The sequence below is a fragment of the Nematostella vectensis genome, chromosome 1 (assembly GCF_932526225.1).
Source record: "Nematostella vectensis chromosome 1, jaNemVect1.1, whole genome shotgun sequence".
NCBI classification, from domain to species: domain Eukaryota; kingdom Metazoa; phylum Cnidaria; class Anthozoa; order Actiniaria; family Edwardsiidae; genus Nematostella; species Nematostella vectensis.
Window position 1 is genome coordinate 1750700 of NC_064034.1, and position 20700 is coordinate 1771399.

At 42.7% G+C, this 20700-nt stretch overlaps 3 protein-coding genes and 2 long non-coding RNA genes across 5 annotated transcripts in view; 3 read left to right on the top strand and 2 right to left on the bottom strand.

Annotated features, from left to right (window-relative positions):
- Nucleotides 1-116: 116 nt before the first annotated feature.
- Nucleotides 117-1689, bottom strand: LOC125572229. Its single transcript, XR_007313691.1, has 2 exons — nt 1374-1689; nt 117-206 (listed from the first exon to the last, which is right to left on the bottom strand). It is a non-coding gene; the product is annotated as an uncharacterized LOC125572229 (long non-coding RNA).
- A 49-nt stretch (nt 1690-1738) lies between these two features.
- LOC125572223 lies at nt 1739-3652 on the top strand. Its single transcript, XM_048732441.1, has 3 exons — nt 1739-2379; nt 2512-2610; nt 3078-3652. The coding sequence occupies exons 1-3, from the start codon at nt 2152-2154 to the stop codon at nt 3240-3242; spliced, it is 492 nt and encodes a 163-aa protein (XP_048588398.1). The 5' UTR covers nt 1739-2151; the 3' UTR covers nt 3243-3652.
- A 526-nt stretch (nt 3653-4178) lies between these two features.
- LOC116620354 lies at nt 4179-7366 on the bottom strand. Its single transcript, XR_007313692.1, has 2 exons — nt 6930-7366; nt 4179-4379 (listed from the first exon to the last, which is right to left on the bottom strand). It is a non-coding gene; the product is annotated as an uncharacterized LOC116620354 (long non-coding RNA).
- The window catches only part of LOC5516363 (putative beta-lactamase-like 1), a 37702-nt gene continuing 23114 nt past the window's right edge, over nt 6113-20700 (top strand). Inside the window, exon 1 of the mRNA XM_048732410.1 lies at nt 6113-6706. The gene's annotated coding sequence lies outside the window, so the exon portion shown is untranslated. The remainder of the gene's footprint in view (nt 6707-20700) is intronic.
- LOC125561928 (putative beta-lactamase-like 1) lies at nt 7415-8782 on the top strand (the record flags this gene model as incomplete). The annotated part of the gene is made up of 1 exon (XM_048726920.1): nt 7415-8782. A coding segment is annotated over one exon (1368 nt), but the record flags the coding sequence as incomplete, so codon positions are not given.

Consider the following 20700-nt stretch of genomic DNA (forward strand, 5'->3'; position numbering starts at 1 on the left):
TCAACTGTTGTCTTTAATGGCTGCTCGCTCTCGTCATTATCCAAATCCGCCTCCTTTGCCTTGCCGTTCACCATGACTAGCTCCACGCTTTTATCGTTTTTCTTCTTCTTTTTCTCATCTTGTGTTTTGGTGGGCTTTGGGGGTCTCGGGGGCTTTGGCGCTTTTTTTACCATTATTGAGGGTGAATATGATCTTGATAATAAAACCTGTGTTAAAACATTATAAATGGAATTTATTACCATAATGAACTGTGGCGAGGTCTGAGCTAAATGGAGGGAGCTTTAGGTCAAACCTGTTGTCATAAGCTCTGGCCCCATCAGTATGTTATTTTGCATTCGATAGTGCTCTCAAAGCGTAACAAACAAAAGTTCGGGTTCCACTACACTGTAGGGATTGTTTATTGCTTTTTGTATGCGTTCGTAGATGGATTTGTATCATGTATGGCAGATTGATCATAAACTTGCATAACTCAGTTGCCTAGACTGTGAAAAATTGATAAAAAGAAATCTATCAGGGAATATAGGTGTGGAAAAAATTGTTAACGGCGGCTGGGTGTATCATAACTCTTTAAAAAAAATCAAAAAGAATTCTGAGGTTCAATATGAAAGGTAAAACTCCTGCAAACCTACAAACCACAAAAGGCACAAATCCTTGTGCAAACAAATAAAGATTTTTAAATGCTTTGGAATTTAAAGGTTAAAAGAGCAAGCAAAACTCAAAATACCTAAAAGAAGGTTCAATTTATTTTCCTTCATGTTCAGAGCTTATCGTCAAAACCAGAGACCTAATTTTCTTTGTAAATTGTTTTTGTGATTTAAATGAGTATTTCTAGACTAGGATGCTAGTTTTGAATGTTTCGAATTGCATCGCAAGTCGTGAGGCTTAGACGGCTCTGTAGTTAGCATAGCGACGCTCACTGACCTCTCGCGATCATCCCGTCGATGAGAGAATTTTTAAATAAATCCTAATAAAACAACAATACCCTTACCTTAAAATGCCCCCAATCTATTAAAGCCAATACTACAATAATATTTTAGTACATATTATGTTCAGAGGGTGATTCGAGTTGCTATCTATTTTACGTGTCTTACAACAAATCCATTTGTAATTTGTCAACACTGAAAGAGAGCCGAGTGGCTTGGGAGGCTTGATAGCCAGAGAGAGCAAGAGAAACCATCCAGCACGTTTTTATGTTGTTTGCTGGTGTAGTCCTTTGGGTATCCGTTATGGGGTAAAACATTCGGAGAAATTTGTAAAAAAGTTCGAGGAGATTCCCGACATCCTCGACAGTCCAGACGCGGCACTTCTCGTGGTGAGCGATGTCATAACAGACAAGAACAACAACATGAGTGATCTGAACACTTTAAACTCACCTGGTCTCTCCAATAGTTGATAAGAAATTCTCAATTTACGCACGGGAATGTATGCAAGGGAATGTACGCACGGGAATGTTCGCGCGGGTAGTGGGAAATGCGCACAAACAGCACTCAGGGCTTGGTGCCGAAGCCATCCACAGGAACCCCGTCTTCTGAAGTTCCAAAACTCCCGATTTTCAGGGTGGCGCTAAAGATTAAGCGGTAGAGAAATCTCGTGCAGAATGATAAGCCAAACAGCGTGCATTAAGCCTCTCCAATTTTCTTGGACCTAATTATGCATTGGCTTTCATTCCCAGTTGATGTATCCGTTTCCAAATTCGTTTTCAATGCGCAAAATGTGCGCTTTTTTATTCTTCTTTTTAAGTAATGGTTCGTGTAAGAACTACGGTACCCTGCGGCAACGCATGCGCAGAAGTAGCTATAAAACTTCAGTAAAATCCTGCCCTCTGATTGGCTAAAATACATCTTCGGGTGTTTTCCGTATCTTATCCATTGATTGACAAACATTTAAATTAAGAATAAAACAAAGGTTGCATTGTTACAACTTATCCCCGAGTTTTGTCCGAATCGTATGTTCGGAAGTTAGATTTCCGACCTAGCGCTCACGTCGCCATTTTGAATTCTACATGCTTCCTCGTCGATATATTAAGACAAGTCTCTCGCTATTCATTATCTCTTCGAAAATAGTTTGAAAATCTATTGTATATACTTTAAAGAAACGCTTCTGAGTTCTGTTTGCTTGCAAACTTTGTCCGAGAAGTTAGAAAAGCTTGTCATGGTGTTCAAAAGGCAGGCATGTTGCTGCCCAAACCACGAGGCTTGGTGTGGCAGTAAGCCTTCAGATGTGGAACAGAGGTCCCTGAGAAAGGCGAACAGAGTAGAGAAAGTTTTCTTGGAGCTAGATGACAAAGGCAAAAAGGGCTTGTCTAGAAGCATTTGTATGTACTGTCGACAGCGAGTCGATTTGGAGCTTGGAAACAAACGCATGAAAACTTCACACGAGGTAAAAAAAATGATCTTTCTCAAAGTCAATGTTCTGTCGCTTGCCGTATAGATTCTGCTGTTTCTGTACTGTCTTGACCAGTCTTGATCCTCCTTTTCAATTTGTTATTTATTTCGAAAATCAAAATTGCAGAGCTGTAGAGATGAAACTGCCTCAAGTTCCAGCGTGTTTTTCCAACCGGAAACCTCTGAGACCAGCGCCGCCGCTGAAGCCGCGTTAGAACCATTCCAGGTAAAATTTTCATAGGTCAATAAGTACTTGAGAGACAAATAATTGGTTCAGAAGGGAACGAAATATTTTACTCGTTCTATTTTACTAAAAGAGTTTTATTACGGGAAGTTGTCATTTGAGTTTACGATGTGAATATGTAAATATAAGTTATGTGAGCCTGATTTATAAGCTGGGTGAAATGTAAATACCAACAAGCCCGAATGTATTCCTTGAATGTAGCGAAACATCCTGGGGTTTGACACCCTGAAATTGAGGTACCGCAAACTCCCGTCTAAGTGAAAGAATTGTAAGCAACAATGTCTTTCTTAATTTTCATTAGCTGACAGCCCTTGTAACACTGTTTTTAGTTCCTGACGTGTCTGCTTCTGAGGAAGTTGACTGTAGTTGCCTTGTATTTTTTATAAGTTCTGATATTCAAGAAATGAAGTTGAGAAGGAATCTTAAGTTTGTGTGTACTTTTTTTACAGGACATTGAGGAAACCTCTGCACTAGGGCAAATTTTGCCGTCATCAGTTGATGCTGTACGACTCATGAAAGCATCAACTAAACTAAGGGACATAGAACTAAAGGACATAAAACGATGCATTGAAGTAGAAGATACGGCGTTTGGTGAAGCGAAGATATTTTTTTAGAAAATTGTAAAATATAAATATCAGCAATAACCCGCAATTGTCAGTAAGAGCAGTGGAATGCTTATGCGGATGCAAAAAGCTGAAAGAAATAGTGAATATAAATGCAGCCCGTCTGGAGCCAGAAGAATTAGAATTTCTTCGCAGAAATTTTCCGTGAGTCCTCATGGCCTACTATGTATCGAAGACGGAGACCCCGATTATAAGCTGGACACTCTCGAATTCATCAATGAGCTTATGGAACAAACCTTGCTTGCGGCTTGTTTTAAGAAAATATTGTGCGTTCTGTCTGTGTCGATAAAATAATAATTAGAGGACTGCTACTACTGTGAATTCCAGTAAACTTTATTGCTGTGGCTTGTATGCGATAATAGTTGTATTGAGGATCGAATAAAGCAAAATTGGTAACTTTATTTAAATGCGTGAATCGTTTTAGTTGTCAATCTTAACATGAAAATCGTTGTCAAAAATCTTTGAAAGAAAAAGTGACTTTCTTTGGAAAGCTAAATTCTACCACACTAACAGGCTTTTGGAAATGTGAGACCGTATTTTCACACGTTTAGCCAGCGGAATGTTTGCTTTGGCAAGAGACAAAGCGCAAAATTGTAATAAGTGAAGTATAAAAAGTTATTAGCAGATATCCGAAAGGGATTTCTCCATGCTCCGAACATACGATTTTAACAAAAATGCACAGGTTGAAAGCTTTCTTACTTCGAACCTAAGCCCCCTAATAAATATGAGTGCAAGAGCACTTATTTCAGAGAAATGTGACTCCAAAGTTCAAATTTGGCGGGCAGAGCGTCTTGAACCAATAAGCATAGCAATATTAATTAGATTAGTTAAAAAGATAACGAACCCCTATTGCCGCAGGACCTATCGATTCACCGTAGTTCTTACACGGAGCATTACTTAAATCATTATAAAAAAAAGTTAACTGAATAAATAACATCAATATATTAGTCTATCAGAACTACATTGGGGTTTTTTGTTTAAAATTTACGATAATATTCCATCAACGGCGTCGGCGACGAAGGTCAATAGAGCTGTCCATATTTGTAATATATCTGCAAGGCCGCAACAGCTCTTTTGTGATTTGGCATCGTCTTATATCGAACCAACGGGGACGGCATCCTTCCTTCCCTAAAATATAAAAATATGGTTGAGTTGTTGACTTGGTAATTCTATGCATATCAATCGATTTGCCACAGATCACACCGAGCGCACGGGTGAGGGGGGGGGGGGGGGGGAGGGTAAGGGAGGGAGGGAGTTTTCTGATAAAAATTTAACCACTTCCGAAAGAACAAAAAGGGATTTTTTATGCCTTTGCAGTATCTCCACAGGACGTTTATTGTCGGATTTGGCTAATACCGGAGTGATCTAGCTTATGATTTTTAGTTTTGTCTACAAATAGCACGTCTGAGAACCAAAAGTGGACTTTCGGCCGTTGTGGGGTTTCGTTCGCACCCCCTGCATCCCCCCTGGGTACGGGCCTGGATTATGTGTCGCTCGTTTATTCCGGAGAACGTGAAACAAGGGACACATAAAGCTCCGCGAAAAAGAGCAAAGCTAACCAAGGTAAGTGAAACCTAAAATCTGCGGACAATATGTATGTCTAAAAGAAAAAGAGCTGCAACTTGGTGTAACTCTTGATATCACGTAGCGTGTTTGGACAAAGCTGAACACGGGGATGACTTTAAAATTAACACTGATTAACACTTACATGGGGTTTAAGAAAACAGACGTTGTTATTGTTACTGAGTACAACAAGCTATTGTAATTACACGCACTACACATGATCAATGCGTTTCTTGGCCAGTCGGTGAAAGCAGGGCCTCCGGGCTTACCCTTATCGGTGTCCTCTACACAACGTCTTTATTAGTTTAATTGAATATGGTGATAACACGCAGCAAAATACGGGTTTTTTAATTACTTTTGGTGGCCCTAGCCCTTGATAGTAAAAATGCTTTTATCTGATCAATTGCAAGTGTTACAAACAGTAAACATTCGCAAGTCAAGATGAATTAAAACAGCTTTCTTTTTTATACTAAAGCTTTCTTGTCTATTGCCAAAACATGGTGCTCTGAAGTAACATTGTTAACTTGTAAGTTTCAAACTTCGAAGAACCACGAGAGAGACTCTCAGCTTATAAGGTCTTTCTCTATTTAATCCCCAAATTACAACTGCTGGGAATATCTGAAGACCTCTAATTTTAATCAACGGATGCAATTAACGCAGTAAATAAGAATTCATCGGAGTTTTTATCGTATATTGTTTGCTAAAGTTTCTTGTTCCTAAACAAAGGAGCTAATATGGTTAGCAAAAGTAGTACTTCGCCTATCAATTCAAGAAAAGCACTTGAGCACACGACGTCCTAAAAATGTTGCTTGGGGCTTTTAAAGAAACAGTCTTTATTTGACGAACAGCTAGAGACCACTCTTAATAAAACAGAAAAAAATTAAATAAGTAAAGAAGCCGATCTATGTATGCGAAAAAGCATTTTATAATCATACTCTACACAACACCAAACGGCAAGGCTTTTGGGGACCCTGTCGCCCCTCCTTAACCTGTGTTGTTTGCCGCCACTGATTGATATTTATTTTGCTACGCTCCGTTCTGACCGACATTCAATATTCCTAGATAGCAAAGAAAAGGACTTGATAAAACGATAACAGCTTGACCACATAATTCATAGTTGTTAGAAATATGTTGAAACAGGGCACACAGGATCCATAGTCCAATGTTACTCGAATGTGTTATAAATCTCCAATGTTACTCGAATGTGTTATGAATCTCTCTTTTTCAAAGCTACTTCCTCTTTGGATTTTGCATTGTTAGATGAAGACACATAGATCATATTTTTAAAATCGTGTTCAATTTGAGCTAATAACGGTAGTGGCTGTCCGGAGGCTCTTTGAATTGTTTGTGTACATTTGAATTGAGCGGAAAATCGGATCTAGATGTCAAAATAAGATAAACAAGAATCACAGAACTTGTGGAAGCCATTGGATCTGCTTCCACCTGGAACGTGCAAATCGACAGGTGGCCAGGCTTGGTTTAAATTCAATTTAACGTAATTTGGATTGTCTAATTGCCGTTATAATTTAATTCTATCGTCTCCAATGTGTGCTCTGTACTCTCAAGCAGAACGTTTGGCTATCAGATGGTGGCATTTACCATAACTCATTAAAGGCATGTATATTAAAATACTCTTGGAAAATCTAAATGTTGAAAATAATTTTGCTACAAACACACATACCTCACAAAAAATAATAATTAACGATCTCGTTGTGCACTTTATCCTTATCAACGAGGTTATACAAAACGCATATAGTTCACACGTTCAGCGTTAGGTTATACAAAACGCATATAGTTCACACGTTCAGCGTTAGGTTATACAAAACGCATATAGTTCACACGTTCAGCGTTAGGTTATACAAAACGCATATAGTTCACACGTTCAGCGTTAGGTGTCGGAGCTGTGTTGATTTTTATTCGCAGAATTAAAATTAATGAAACATGTTTGCTCTCTGCGTGCTATTGATTGTCTATATCGTTTGTCATGTATAACGCGCAAAGGACATACTCTCTACCGTGCATCTATTTATCGAGCCGCCAATGTCTTTGGTACTACCTCTGTAAACACTTGGGGAATAGTTGGGTTGGCGTTCTTTAGAAGTGGGCGTCACAAACCTGTTAGCCTCGATGAAAGAATACAAATGTGACAGCACTGAGATTCAGTGTGCATTCCAAGATTCCCACTCTGAGACGCCGACCGTTACGAGGGCTGAAGCTCCCCCAGGCCAAACAGTCAAACCTCACGAAAAGAGCAAAAGCCAAGCTATCGATCAAGACATGGCAAACAACAAGGTTAGCGCCGAAAACCTCGTCCCTGAACCTGGATTTCTTCAGGAGCGGAGGGGTAAAAGAATTTGGCAGATTATTAGCATGGTTATTTTGGTCTTTGCTGTTGTTATGCTTGCTTTATTCATTTGGCAGTTGTCAAAACAGTCCGCCAAGAGCCCAGTATCGGAGAGAACCCAAGGCAATGATGACAGCGTTTGGCCTGCCATTAAGAAGTGTCCAATTCTCCCACCACTAGTATCGCTACCCCGAGACCTACCGAAAGATTTGAATCTTGAGACTTGTAAGAATTGAAGACTACTTTGAGACTTGTAAGAATTGAAGACTACTTGAAAAAGCTTGTGAATCCGCAGAGTCAGCTCCCTGCAATCTCTGCAACTATTTACTACAAAGACAAGGTTCTATGGAGTGGACACTACGGGACAAAAATTGCGGAAAATAAAACCCCTCCGAATGATGATACTCGGTACCGGATCGGTAGCATAACCAAAGTTTTTCCCGTGATAATGTTATATAAAATGTACCAAGATGGATTGATCGATTCATTAGACGACCCACTGAGTAAATATGCCCCCGATTTCCATATGAATAACCCATTCACGGAAGAGAATATAACTTTACGACAAATAGCTAACCAGTTATCCGGGCTCCCTCGCGAGGCCCCCTGCGGCGCGTGCTTAAATGAAACGACTTCCAGTGAGCAGCTCGCCCTGCTTCGTAACCGAAGCCTTGTGGTTGAGCCAGGGACAGTGCCGTCCTACAGCAACCTCGGATATGCTCTGCTAGGAAGGTTGCTGACGGAGATGCCAAAAGTAAACATGACCTTCGAGGATTGGACTCGGAACAAAATTTTAATCCCTCTGGGATTAAACAACACGGGGTTCCGCATCGACAAAGAGGTTGAGCAGGATATGGCGCCTTCTTACAACTCCTTGGGGAATCGCGTGCCCTTCATGGACATTAAATGGCTAGCCCCTGCTGGACAAATGTACTCGAGCCCGCGGGATATGGCTTTGTTCGGGATGTATCTGAACGCAGCAAAGAAACAATCAGTTCTGCAAACGAAGTACTGGAGGGAGATCTTATCACCGTCGGACATAGCGCCTGATGGGCAGACTTTGTGGGGAAGTCCGTGGGAGATGATCTTTCATGAGAATTTCCTCGTCCGAGGCAAGGGGGGTGCAATTGACGGCTATTCGGCTATGGTGAGCGTTGTCCCTGAGATCCAGCTCGGCTTTAATGTATTCATTAATGCTGCATACCATTTCAAGGAAGGCACCCTCATCGCTAATACTATTTTGGATTATGTATACAGAGAATTTTTACCCGTGTTTAACAGAACATTATTCGAAGTAGGCGGCAGGTTAAAGTTCAATAACGCAACGATGTATATCGGTACTTACAACATTACAAAGACAAGCGAACTTACTGGAGAAATTGAATCAAAGTACCAAGCGACAATCGACGATCACAACTACACCTTACTCTATACTGAAAATAACAAGAAAACATTCTTATATGACACTGAAGTCCCTTTACTTCTAAGAGCAGCTAAAGATACAAGCAGCTGTCTAGAATCACAACTCGGCAATCGTGCTCAGTTTTATTTTTCGCCCGCTGTTGAAGGTGTGTCTCCCGGATTGTTAGTGCCGGGATGGGGCATCACTGGGGTACGGGTGTAGGAGGTAGTCTCCCGGGGTTTCCTTGCCTGGATGGGGGATCAGGGGGGAACGGGTGTAGATGGTGGGTCTTCCGGGTTTTCAGTGCCGGGGTGGAGCATTGCTGGGGTACGGGTGTAGGGGGTAGTCTCCCGGGTTTTCCTTGACGGGATGGGGGATCAGATAAGTACGAGTGTAGGAGGTAGACTACTGGGTTTTCAGTGCCGGGGTGGGGGATCAGGGGGGTATGGGTGTAGATCTTGATCTCCAGCACCTTTTGGAGCGGATAGTAGAAATGGGCATGGAACTGTGTATGTATACAGGTAACGGGAAAAGGTTGGCTGACAGGAAGTAATAGGGCGGAGAGAATACGTAGTTGGGTAAATTATGCGCTGGCTTATCGAGCACGTGTCAGGGCATGGTAAAGGGTGTACAGCATTGATTTATATCAGTTATCACGTCAAAATCTTCAATTATTACGCCGTTATAGATTAGAGATATCGTATTCACATAAAATATACTATCTAATCATCAGTGATTTGCGTGGTCTACTATTTCCGGTGTAAGCGCGACCCCCTCTTGGCCGTCAAAAAGTGGGTCATGTCTTATTGGGGATATTCTCAAATACTATCCTATTTTCATAGTATACCTACTGCGCACTACATCCCCCCCCCTACCCCTCTCGGTACACCCATGGTCCTTTTTGCACGAAGCATATAAGCGAGCCCCAGCAATATTTACTAACAACTATATTTTGGACATTCACTTCCTAAAATGACGAGCTATGCAAAGCAAGCAACCTTAAAATATACATAAAGTAAAAATAAATACCTCCCCAGGAGACTCAACAATGTACTCGCAAAAGACGCAACAACCAAATACGAATAATATTTGAGATTTACAAGATTTTATTTTATTAGTAGAATGAACGCCTAATTCTAACTCCACATGTCTACTTCAAACCAAGAATCGCAAACCGCAAAAGCGCACAGGAAAACGCACAGAAACCGCTTAGAAAAACTTAAAAAACCGTCAAAACAAGTAAACAACCGTAAACCGCGCAGTCTATAAAAAACGCAATACCGCGGACAAGAATCGTGCAGTTTTTCAAAATAAGGAATATATTAGTTTCCTTATATGGAAGTGACCGCGTTTGGCAAAAACGACAATTTTTGGCTGAATTTTCTTGATACGGAAAAACTGCGCCAGATTTAAGTCTTTCATTACTATAACGTCCTGAGACGCCCGTAAAATATAGCCCAACTTCAAAACGTCAGAAATGCAAACTGAACATCACCAGACCCGGATACTCATGGATTCATCCAAGGCATAGACGACCTTCAAAAGCAGATCCAAGCAATGTGATAGAATTGACTCCATTTCAAAATATTAACCTTGATTTCTGACCAATTCGTAAACGAATGCTTAAACTCAGAAACATTTCATGCCAAAAAAGACACGAAATTCCGAACTACAAATAAAGACAAGCAAACACAGATCAAGTCACAAATAGATACCTTTATTGCGCTCAGTCAGGTCCAATTTTACAGCCATCAGCCACAATAATCAATGCTAAAACCTCCATTAGAAGCGAGTCTACATGTTTCGGCTAAAATGCATGCCTGCACTGCATCATGGGAGTCTTAGAAACGCCTTTACAGAGAGGCGGGCAACCCCCCCCCCCTCCCCCCATAATTATACCTGTTTTTTGCCCCAAAGCCAAACAAAACATTTCCAGGTCCAAGGAACCCAGGAAAAGCCTGAAAACAATTTTTGAATAAGTTTGGGTAGCAAAGATGTGCCACATTGGAGAGTATGAGGCCATTTACTAGAAAATTCTCACTCGGTGAAACCCAAACAAGGAATTATTTATCCCATCGAATCAACCTCAGCGTGCAAACATCCATAAGCACAGCATTAATTATACACAAATAGACTTCATTATCTATTAACTATAGATAGACTTTCTGTCCTAAGGCATTCTCCAGTTGTGAAAAGCTGTAATTTTTAAGCAAATTAAAAGTAAAACTGTGGTATGGTAAGCAACAATGTCGTCGCTAGATTGAAAAGACACCGCAGTGCATTGTTGGAAACTTCAAGGCGTACCGTCTTGGGTCAGCGGTAGTAACTTTTTTGGTAGTGTTGGACTTGAAACTGGAAAGCAATTTCCAGTTCTTTTGCTTAATAAACTAGTGGAGGATGGGCATATATTGGCCCCCCTCAAATCCAAGACCAAATATCGTGAACCCCCTAGACCGGGCGCCCAAAAATTTGCACCACCCCTAAAGCACCTTCCATGTTAAAGTGGGAAACCTTGCGTGACATGATGCTGGTGGATTATGTGACACGGGATTATCATTGCATGTGGGGGTATGTTTGGGAGATGCGTTTTGTTGATGGTCTGGTAGTGAGAGGAAAAGGTGGTAATTTAGATACATATGCCACACACTTTGCTGTTGTACCGGAACTACAACTAGGTGTCAACATTTTATTCAACATGGACATAGCATTTACCACTCAGCAATTAACATCTTCCTCTCAGACTATGTGCACAAAAATCTTATTTCTCCTCTCACTGAAGCCTTGTTGATCTTCAAAAGAAAGCCAAGTTTCCTATTGATCCTACACCCTTCCTAGGAACCTATAATGTCACTCAACATATTAGCCATATGGGTAATACTCAACATATTAGAAGACAAAGACAAACTCCATCAAAAACCAACCCAGCAGCTGGCCTGACTCGACTTATGCTGGCCACCCGCTGATGCTCCAGGCGCACGTGACAACGATGGGGGGAGGGGTGCGTTTGCTTCAACACGCAGCATCACGTGATGCGATCATGGTGTTTTCCCCACCAGGAAAGGATGGTAGGTCATTCAAGTTCACAGTAAAAGCTTCAATGACTGAAGGATATAGAATAGCCTAAAATGTACTCAAAATTTTGTTCATAATGTTTGTATTTATGTACGGTCTTGATGAAAGGTGCTTATACACCTATTTCAAATAAGGTTGCACTCTGTGTATCGTAACCCGCAGTACTTCATGGGTACAAAGTAAATAAGCAAATAACATTCACATAGCCTTCAGATAGAAGGATTCAGCCGTTTATACGCTACCCATGAACCACCGCGGGTTACGACACACAGATTCTCGAGTGCAACCTTATTTGAAATAGGTTTATATGATCAGTGGTTAATAGAAAAGAATTTTATGACAGGATTATTGGACCGGACACTGTTACGAATTTGGTGTATCATATGTAGCATAGTCTAATCCAATGTAATAATTTATTTTTTATCGATCGAAAAGCTGATCTATATACTTATAATATCATCGATAAGTGATTATTAGAGAATGATAAGAGAGAAATGTGAAAAAGAGAAATCCAGGACCCTCATGCACACTTGGAATGTACTGATACCATTATGACTATTCACAATGAAACCCAATAGACATACACAAAATTAAAAATATATTAGTAAAAAAAAATATTGGCCAAAATGATTATTAGATTAAATGTGATAATATAATAAATTATATTATCTAAATAATTTAGATCCCTGATCCCAAAAATAAAGCTGATTTTTGATCCCATATACCTCGTAACTACCCTGAGATAAACGTTTTCTGCGTATCAGAAGAGCGCTGTTTAAGAAGGGTGTGTAGAGAGGAGGGGGACTCACTGAGAAATACCCGCGGCTTGAAAGGTGACTAGAGAAGACCGGCTCAAAACAGTCATTTTTTCAACTTACTTGCATAATGGATAGTGTATGATGGGAAATTTAATAGGCATTTAAATAAGTAAAAAAAAGGATATATGCTTAATGTATTGTTATAATTGTGAACATTAAAACTCAAACAAAATAGCTGACGCCATAAATTGGACCTTCAATGAAGGAGTTATACGCTGCAAACAGCCCTTACAATTTTTATCAAACGTTGTATTTACCTTCCTGTATTTGTCTTTAAGGTTGCCCGATAAAAAGAGTTATTTCAATATAGAAAACCTTTTAATTTTAGACAAATACCTTTTGTTACCATTTCACAACAAGGGCAAATGCAAGAACTGCTGTGTACATAAGTGAACATTCATCCGAAAGAACACGCGAAACACGTATTCGGACGTATAATGGCCTCCTTTGTGTGATAGTCAATACCAGTTTACTTATGACATGTTTTGTAAAAAGGTCTTTATTGCAAGAGGACTTATTTCAGAGTTATCTGCAAGCTGATCACAGTCGTGAAACCTTTGGCTGGAGAAAAGATGGTATTACTAACGCTGTCCGCGCTATGCTTCCTAAGTAGTGTGTCAGGTAATGTTTTCCACAAGAACACTTACACATCAATACTGTTTTACATTGCAAAGAGGGTATCACGTCGTTTCGTCCATACCCAGTTCGTCAACAAGCGAGTCTTTCGTCCACATATAGTTTTTACAACTTTTTGGTTTGGATCGGGTATTCGTACCAAGACGTAGGGGCCTAAAGTGGTGTGGTAGTGAGGTTGGTGTGATCATATGGTATGGTGATGTTGGAGGGTGATGGTGAAGGATAGCTAGTAAGATAGTGTAGAGTGGAGATGGTAGTAATGTAATTACGGTGTAGTTAGCTGACCCCACCGGTAATTCAGTTGTAAAAGAACTGCAAACGGTTGAAATAAACGAGCATTATTATTATTATTATTATTATTAAAAGGTGGATTGGTTCGACTAGTAGGTGGTGGAGGGTTGTGAAAAGATGAAGTGGGACTATAGAATAGGTTGTGGTAGTGTGTGGTGGGCAGGCGAAAAAGAAAAAAATAATAATAATATGGTGTGGTGTGGAGATGGCTAATGGCTGTGTTGGTGGGAAAAAACCGGCACGGTGTATAGGCGAGAGCGGCGGCGAGGGGGATGTGGAGCAGATAAGGCCCACAACTCAGCGTGATGGGTCTATGTGTTTTAAAATGGCGGTGGTGCGGAGGACGATTTAAAATCTGCGAGGCCACGGTGCAAATGTGGGTGATGATGTATCGTTATGATGTTAGGTGATAGTAAGGTGTTGGTTTGTGGGTAGGTAGGGTGGGTCATAGGGTGTGGTCGTTTGTAGTTGGGTTTTGTGCTGTGGGGTAAATGTTTGTATGGTTGGGGAGGGGGCTGTATGTAGGTGTTTGTAAGGGGGGGAAATTGGTTGTGGGGTAGTGTCTGGTGTAGGGTGTGGCTGGTTGGTGTGTTGTGGGTTGGTTGGTATAGTCGTAGGATGCTATGGTGTGTATGTGGTAGGCTATGTGTGGAGGGGTAGAGGTGTGTGTGGTGGGAGGGGGGTTGGACTGTATGTAGATTGTGTTGTTGGGGGGAGCGTTGGTTGTAGAACTAGTGGCTGCTATAGGGTGTGGTTGGTTTGGTGTGTTGTAGGGTGAGTAGTGTTGTGGCCATGGGGGGGGGGGAAGGGGTGTGTGGTTTTTGTGTTGGCAGGGGTCTGGCTTGTGAAGGGTGTGTTAGGTGTGTATATTTTAGGTGAGAGTGTAGGAAAGTGTGAGGGGGGGGGGGAGGAAGTGTATGTGTAGGTGTGTGGGGCTTAGGTGGGTGTTGGTGTTGGGGTTTTGAATAATCGTGGTGGGTTGTATGATGACGTGGTATGGGTGAAGTGGGTATGGGGCTGTTTGTGGGGTGAGGGATGAGGGGGTGCTTGTTGTGGGGTAGGGGGGTGCTTGGGTGGTAAGCTAGGTTTGAGGGGGCAGAGAAAGGGGGTTGTGACATGTATAGAGCTGGGTGGTAGTAGTGGGTAGGTATGTTGTGTGGTAAGGATAGAGTAATATTTAATTTGTGAGAGGGATGTGGGTATGTATGTGTTTGTACTATGTGTAGGAGGGAAGGTGGTTGTAGGCGAGGTGGTTGTGTGTTTTTTGGGCGTGTGGTGTTGGGGGAGTGGGGTAGTGTGGGGGTCTGTATGCCTAGGGGTGGTGGTAGTGGCATGTTGGGGTGTAGTTGAGGTGTGTAGGTGGGGTAAGGGGTGTGGGGTATAGGGGAGGAGTGTGCTAGTGGTGTGAGGTGGGTGTGGGAGGGTGTGGGTAGTGGAGGGTTTGGGGGGTGAGGTGTGTTAGTGTGGGAGTAGGTGGGGAGTGTGGCGGTGTGGTGGGGGGGGGTCGGGGCGTGGAGGTGTGGGAGGGGGTACGTCTTGGGATCACAGATTGTGATACAGCACTTTCCCCGTATGGTACATAACTTTTTGGTTTGGATCGGGTATTCGTACCAAGACGTAGGGGCCTAAAGTGGTGTAATAGTGAGGTGGGTGTAATCATATGGTATGGTGATGTTGGATGGTGATGGTGAGGGATGGCTAGTAAGGTAATGTGGAGTGGAGATGGTGGTAATGTAATTACGGTGGGGAGGTGGATAGGTTAGACTAGTAGGTGGTTGAAAGATAAAGTGGGACTTTAGAATAGGTTGTGGTAGTGTGTGGTGGGTAGGTGAAAAAGAAAAAATTAGTAATTATATGGTGTGGTATGGAGATGACTAATGGCTGTGTTGGTGGGGGAAAATTGGTACGGTGTATAGGTAAGAGTGGTAATGAGGGAGATGTGGAGTAGATGTATTTGTGGGAACTACTAGGTATGAAATAGTATATCATGACCATTACTATGACAATATAGAGTATGAATCTAATGCCTAAATGATGTAAATTTTTTGGTTTGGATCGGGTATTCGTACCAAGACGTAGGGGCCTAAAGTGGTGTGGTAGTGAGGTGGGTGTAATCGTATGGTATGGTGATGCTGGAGGGTGATGGTGAGGGATGGCTAGTAAGGTAATGTGGAGTGGAGATGGTAGTAATGTAATTACGGTGGGGAGGTGGATAGGTTAGACTAGTAGGTGGTGGAGGGTGGTAGAAAGATAAAGTGGGACTATAGAATAGGTTGTGGTAGTGTGTGGTGGGTAGGTGAAAAAGAAAAAATTAGTAATAATATGGTGTGGTATGGAGATGACTAATGGCTGTGTTGGTGGGGGAAAAATTGGTATGGTGCACAGGCAAGAGTGGTGGTGGGGGAGATGTGGAGCAGGTGCAGTTGTGGGAACTATTAGGTATGAAATAGTATATCATGACCGTTACTATGACAATATGGAGTATGAATATAATGCCTAAATAATGTAAAAAATGAACAGGAAATATGTCCAAAAGGTGTCCAAAAATCCACCAAAAATAATAGAATAGTTTCTATTACAGCGAAAGTAATTGTAAAATAAATTGTAGCGCAGAAATATTATAAGAAACAACATTATGAGACTAAAGAAAACAAAGAAAACTAACTTTTCTGGGTTAAGAATAGAACGGAAGTGACGTAGCACTTATGCATATTCGGTAAGTTAATTATGCGACCAAATTTAGAACGAACGAACGCCCTGACACAAGCCGATGCGTCACCACGAAACAGACAAGCCCACGCGAATGATGCGAATTTGCACGGAAAATATGTGTATTGATGGAGTACCATGAAAGACAAAGGGTTCCAACAGCGATGGCAAAAGGTTAGAGTGTTGAATGAGGCCGCACGTGCCATAGGAACGGAGATAATTGCTTGTTTAAACTCGAGTGACCTCGTGCCTGACCCGATGAGTAAACTGTTAGTAAAGCAATTAACAAAGCAGAAACCAGCTTGGAGTTGTGTATAAGAACAAAATAATTCTCCAGAAAGGAATGTAAAGCAGATCTAACAGATCTCCCCCATTCATAATGAGGTCGTATGTGTTATAGGAACGGAGATAATTGCTTGCTAAAACTCGAGTGGCCTCGTGCCTGATTCGATGAATAAATTGTTAGTGAAGCAATTAACAAAGCGGAAACTAGCTTAAAGTTGTGTATCGGAACAAAATCATTCTACAGAAAAGAATGTAAAACAAATCTTAAATGATTGTAATAAACGGAGAAGTTATTCTGTCAGGTGATGTTCGGGTGGTTAAGATTATGGGTTATGAGACGACGGGTTAAGGTTGTTATAAGAGATGGGGTTGATAATAAAACGACATGAGAGTTATGAATAAAGGGTTTTTTTTATTTAGTGGAGAAGGTGGTTAGTAAATATGGTATTATGTGGAGATTGAAACAGTTAAAATCGGAAGCTTGTTGCGAGTGTTGTGTAGCGGATGTGAAGAGGTGATGGCAGCATTAATAAAATCTGATAAAGGGGGATAATGTGAGTGTGGACAGAATGATAAGCAGGGATATTGTGAAAAGACTGTGTAGTGTTTATGGGAAAGTGTGTTGTGTGTAGGGTGGGAAAGTAATGTGTAGGATAAGAGAAAGAAAAGTGTTTGGATTGTAGGGAGGAAATGGTGAGCGGTAATGGGGAGGGTGAGGTATGTGTGGAGGTATGTATCTAATGAAGTGTGTAAATGGTATGACTGACAGGCGAAATTAAACAACAACAGAGACCGAATGAGTGTTGCGAAAACGCCGAGAAAAGATAAAAAATACTGTAGCGGTGAAAGGGTGTATTGCGGACAATGGAAATTGATGCTAGTAAAACGGCGAGAAGAAGATGAAGTAGGGGCGCGGGAGGCGACAAAGGGAGCGCGGTGAGAGTGGAGATGACGCTGAAACGTTAACAAGACAGGAAGGATAGTTTTCCCCAGATGAAGCGATAATCGGTGGTAAGAGATAAGGGTAAAAGGCAAAGGCACGAAGAAAACAACCGGCATGTATATGCAAAATGGACATAACAAAATAAACCAATAAGACAAAAGTGTGTAGGTCATTTCAAAGAGCTCTGCGAAATGTGGAACTAAAGGCATATAACGCCAACCAAGACTTCTCATCAGGGGGCGAGGTCTATTGGTTGGTCATATACGAACCTGGAGGTTAAAGCGGGGGGACTTAGGGGAAAGCTAGGGGAAAACCGGTGATGATGGTGGGAGTAAAAAGGGAAAAAACTAGGGAGATGATTCGTATATGAAGCGTGTTTCGAATGATAAGGCCCTCATCACCCGCCCCTACAAGCTCGTTAGTAATGCCTGTAGTGAAGCGTGGTGCATGCAATGTCCAAACCTGTGTAGCGACTGGCTCCAGCTGAGTGCATGGCTTGGTCTGAAAAGTAAAAGATAGCGCGCCGGGAAATGAGGTAAAGAGAAAAAAGTGGATAGAGGCTCAGATAGGAGGGGGAAGTGTGTAGTGGACAAAATGGTCCATGTGATGGTCCTGGCTAGCGGCTGTTTGTGGTGGACTAAATGATAAATAAGTATGGGGACTTATGCATGTAGCAGGAAGGGAAGAGAATACGGGTGTCGTGATTTGGTGGGTAGTATATAGGATGTGTGGAAAGGAGGGTGTACATACCTGAGATGTGTATTGGCGGAGCTTAGATTGCGTGTCTTGTAGGTATTCCGTATGCAGCGAAGCGAGGGGTTATGAGGGGATTGCGCTCGTGGTTATACGAGTATTAGATGAAAATAGATATTGCTGTTTCCGTTTCCGGTTATTGTACATCCGGGTATTTATTAACTAGGTTGCGGTTTGGTTTACAAAATTGGCAAAATATGGCGGATGAATACAATGAATGGCTATGTTATTGTACGGGAATATTTTGGAAGTGTTCTGTGCTAGATAGGATGACGGGGTGGCATGCGCTGAGAGGATAGAGTGTTGGTGAGGAGCCAGGTTGGATATTCAAGGCAGTAGCGTGTGTTACGTAGGAGTCTCGTGGAAGTTTTCCTGCGGTCATTGTTGAGGCCGGATGTCTATATCTGGTGGCTTGTTGTCGATGGACTGTATTTTTATAGACGGACTGTTTTTATTGGTGTGGATATGCTGTGTGGTGCAGGAGACTCGTAGAATTCCTTTTTGGTTCGGATCGGGTTTTCGTACCAAGACGTAGGGGCCTAAAGTGGTGTGGTAGTGAGGTTGGTGTGATCATATGGTATGGTGATGTTGGAGGGTGATGGTGAAGGATGGCTAGTAAGGTAATGTAGAGTGGAGATGGTAGTAATGTAATTACGGTGAAAAGGTGGATAGGTTCGATTGTAGGTGGTGGAGGGTGGTGAAGAGATAAAGTGGGGGAATAGAATAGGTTGTGGTAGTGTGTGGTGGGTAGGTGAAAAAGCAAAACAATAATAATAATAATATGGTGTGGTATGGAGATGGCTAATGGCTGTGTTGGTGGGGGAAAATTGGTACAGTGTATAGGTAAGAGTGGTGGTGAGGGAGATGTGGAGTAGATAAGGCTTACAATTTAGCGTGATGGGTCTGTGTGTGTTGAAATGGTAGTGGTGCGTAGGTCGATTTAAAATTTGTGAGGTTATGGTGTAAATGTGGGTGATAATGTATGTGGGTCATAGGGTGTGGTCGTTTGTAGTTGGGTTTTGTGCTGTGGGGTAAATGTTTGTATGGTGGGGGACGGGGCTATATGTAGGTGTTTGTAGGGGGGAGAAAATTGGTTGTGGGGTAGTGTCTGGTGTAGGGTGTGGCTGGCTGTTGTGTTGTGGGTTGGTTGGTATAGTCGTAGGATGCTATGGTGTGTATGTGGTAGGCTATGTGTGGAGGGGTAGATGTGTGTGTGGTGGGAGCGGGCTTGGGCTGTATGTAGGATGTGGTGTTGGAGGGAGCGCTGGTTGTAGGACTAGTGGCTGCTGTAGAGTGTGGTTGGTTTAGTGTGTTGTAGGGTGAGTAGTGTTGTGGCCATGGGGGGGGGAAGGGGTGTGTGGTTTTGGTGTTGGCAGGGGTCTGGCTTGTGTAGGGTGTGTTAGGTGTGTATATTTTAGGTGAGAGTGTAGGAAAGTGTGAGGGGGGAGGAAGTGTATGTGTAGGTGTGTGGGGCTTAGGTGGGTGTTGGTGTTGTGTTGTGGCTTGGAATAATCGTGGTGGGTTGTATGATGGCGTGGTTTGGGTAAAGTGGGTATAGGGCTGTTTGTGGGGTGAGGGATGAGGGGGTGCTTGTTGTGGGGTAGGTGGGTGGCTGGGTGTGGGTGATGTGAGTAGGGGGGTACTTGGGTGGTTAGCTGGGTATGAGTGGGGAGAGAAAAAGAAAGTTGTGACATGTATAGGGCTGGGTGGTAGTAGTGGGTAGTTATGTTGTGTGGTAAGGATAGAGTAAGATTTCATTTGTGAGAGGGATGTGGGTATGTATGTGTATGTACTATGTGTAGGAGGGAGGGTGGTTGTAGGTGGGGTGGTTGTGTGTGTTTTGGGCGTGTGGTGTTGGGGGAGTGGGATGGTGTGGGGGTTTGTATTCCTAGGGGTGGTGGTAGTGGCATGTTGAGGTGTAGTTGAGGTGTGTAGGTGGGGTTAGGGGTGTGGGGTAAAGGGGTGGAGTGTGCTAGTGGTATGAGGTGGGTGTGGGAGGGTGTGGGTAGTAGGGCGCGCTTAGTGGTGGGTGTGGGGAGGAGGGCTGGGTGGTGAGGTGTAGTGGGAGGGGGTGCAGTGTGGTGCGGTGGGTGTGTGGGTAGTAGGGAGTTTGGGGGGTGAGGTGTGTTAGTGTGGCTAGGTGTGCGAGTAGGTGGGGAGTGTGGCGGTGTGGTGGAGGGGGTCGGGGAGCTGGGGGGGACTGTAGTGTATTATGAGGTTGGTGGCTAGGGCTGGGTGGGGAGGAGATAGATAGTAGGGCATCGTGTTGCGTGGGGGAGAGGTAGTCAAAAAAAATTTTTTTGGGTAGGAGATGTTGTGTGAGGGGGTGAGGCATGTTGGAGTAAAATATCATCTTCAATGTAGGAGAGGTCTGTATGATAAGGGGTGTTGGGTGTTGAGGTGTTAGAGTAGAGTGTGGGCGTGTGGGTGGATAGGGTTGTGGCAGTAGTGGTTAACACGTGTGGGGGTACAACAGGTCCTGTTGTGCCATAGCGACGGTGGGTGGAGGCTGTGGAGAGATTATAATGATGAGTGTAAGCAATATTGGAGGGAGATGGGGTTGTGTGTTGTTATCAGAGGGAAAGTGGGAAGGAGGTGAGGTGTGGGAGGGGGTACGTCTTGGGATCACAGAT

Bases quoted from the DNA above. Each gene is read 5' to 3' on its own strand.
- LOC125572223 (XM_048732441.1), top strand. From the start codon at position 2,152: ATGGTGTTCAAAAGGCAGGCATGTTGCTGCCCAAACCACGAGGCTTGG. The intron at 2,380-2,511 runs GTAAAAAAAATG...TCAAAATTGCAG, and splicing joins GCATGAAAACTTCACACGAG to AGCTGTAGAGATGAAACTGC. The intron at 2,611-3,077 runs GTAAAATTTTCA...CTTTTTTTACAG, and splicing joins CCGCGTTAGAACCATTCCAG to GACATTGAGGAAACCTCTGC.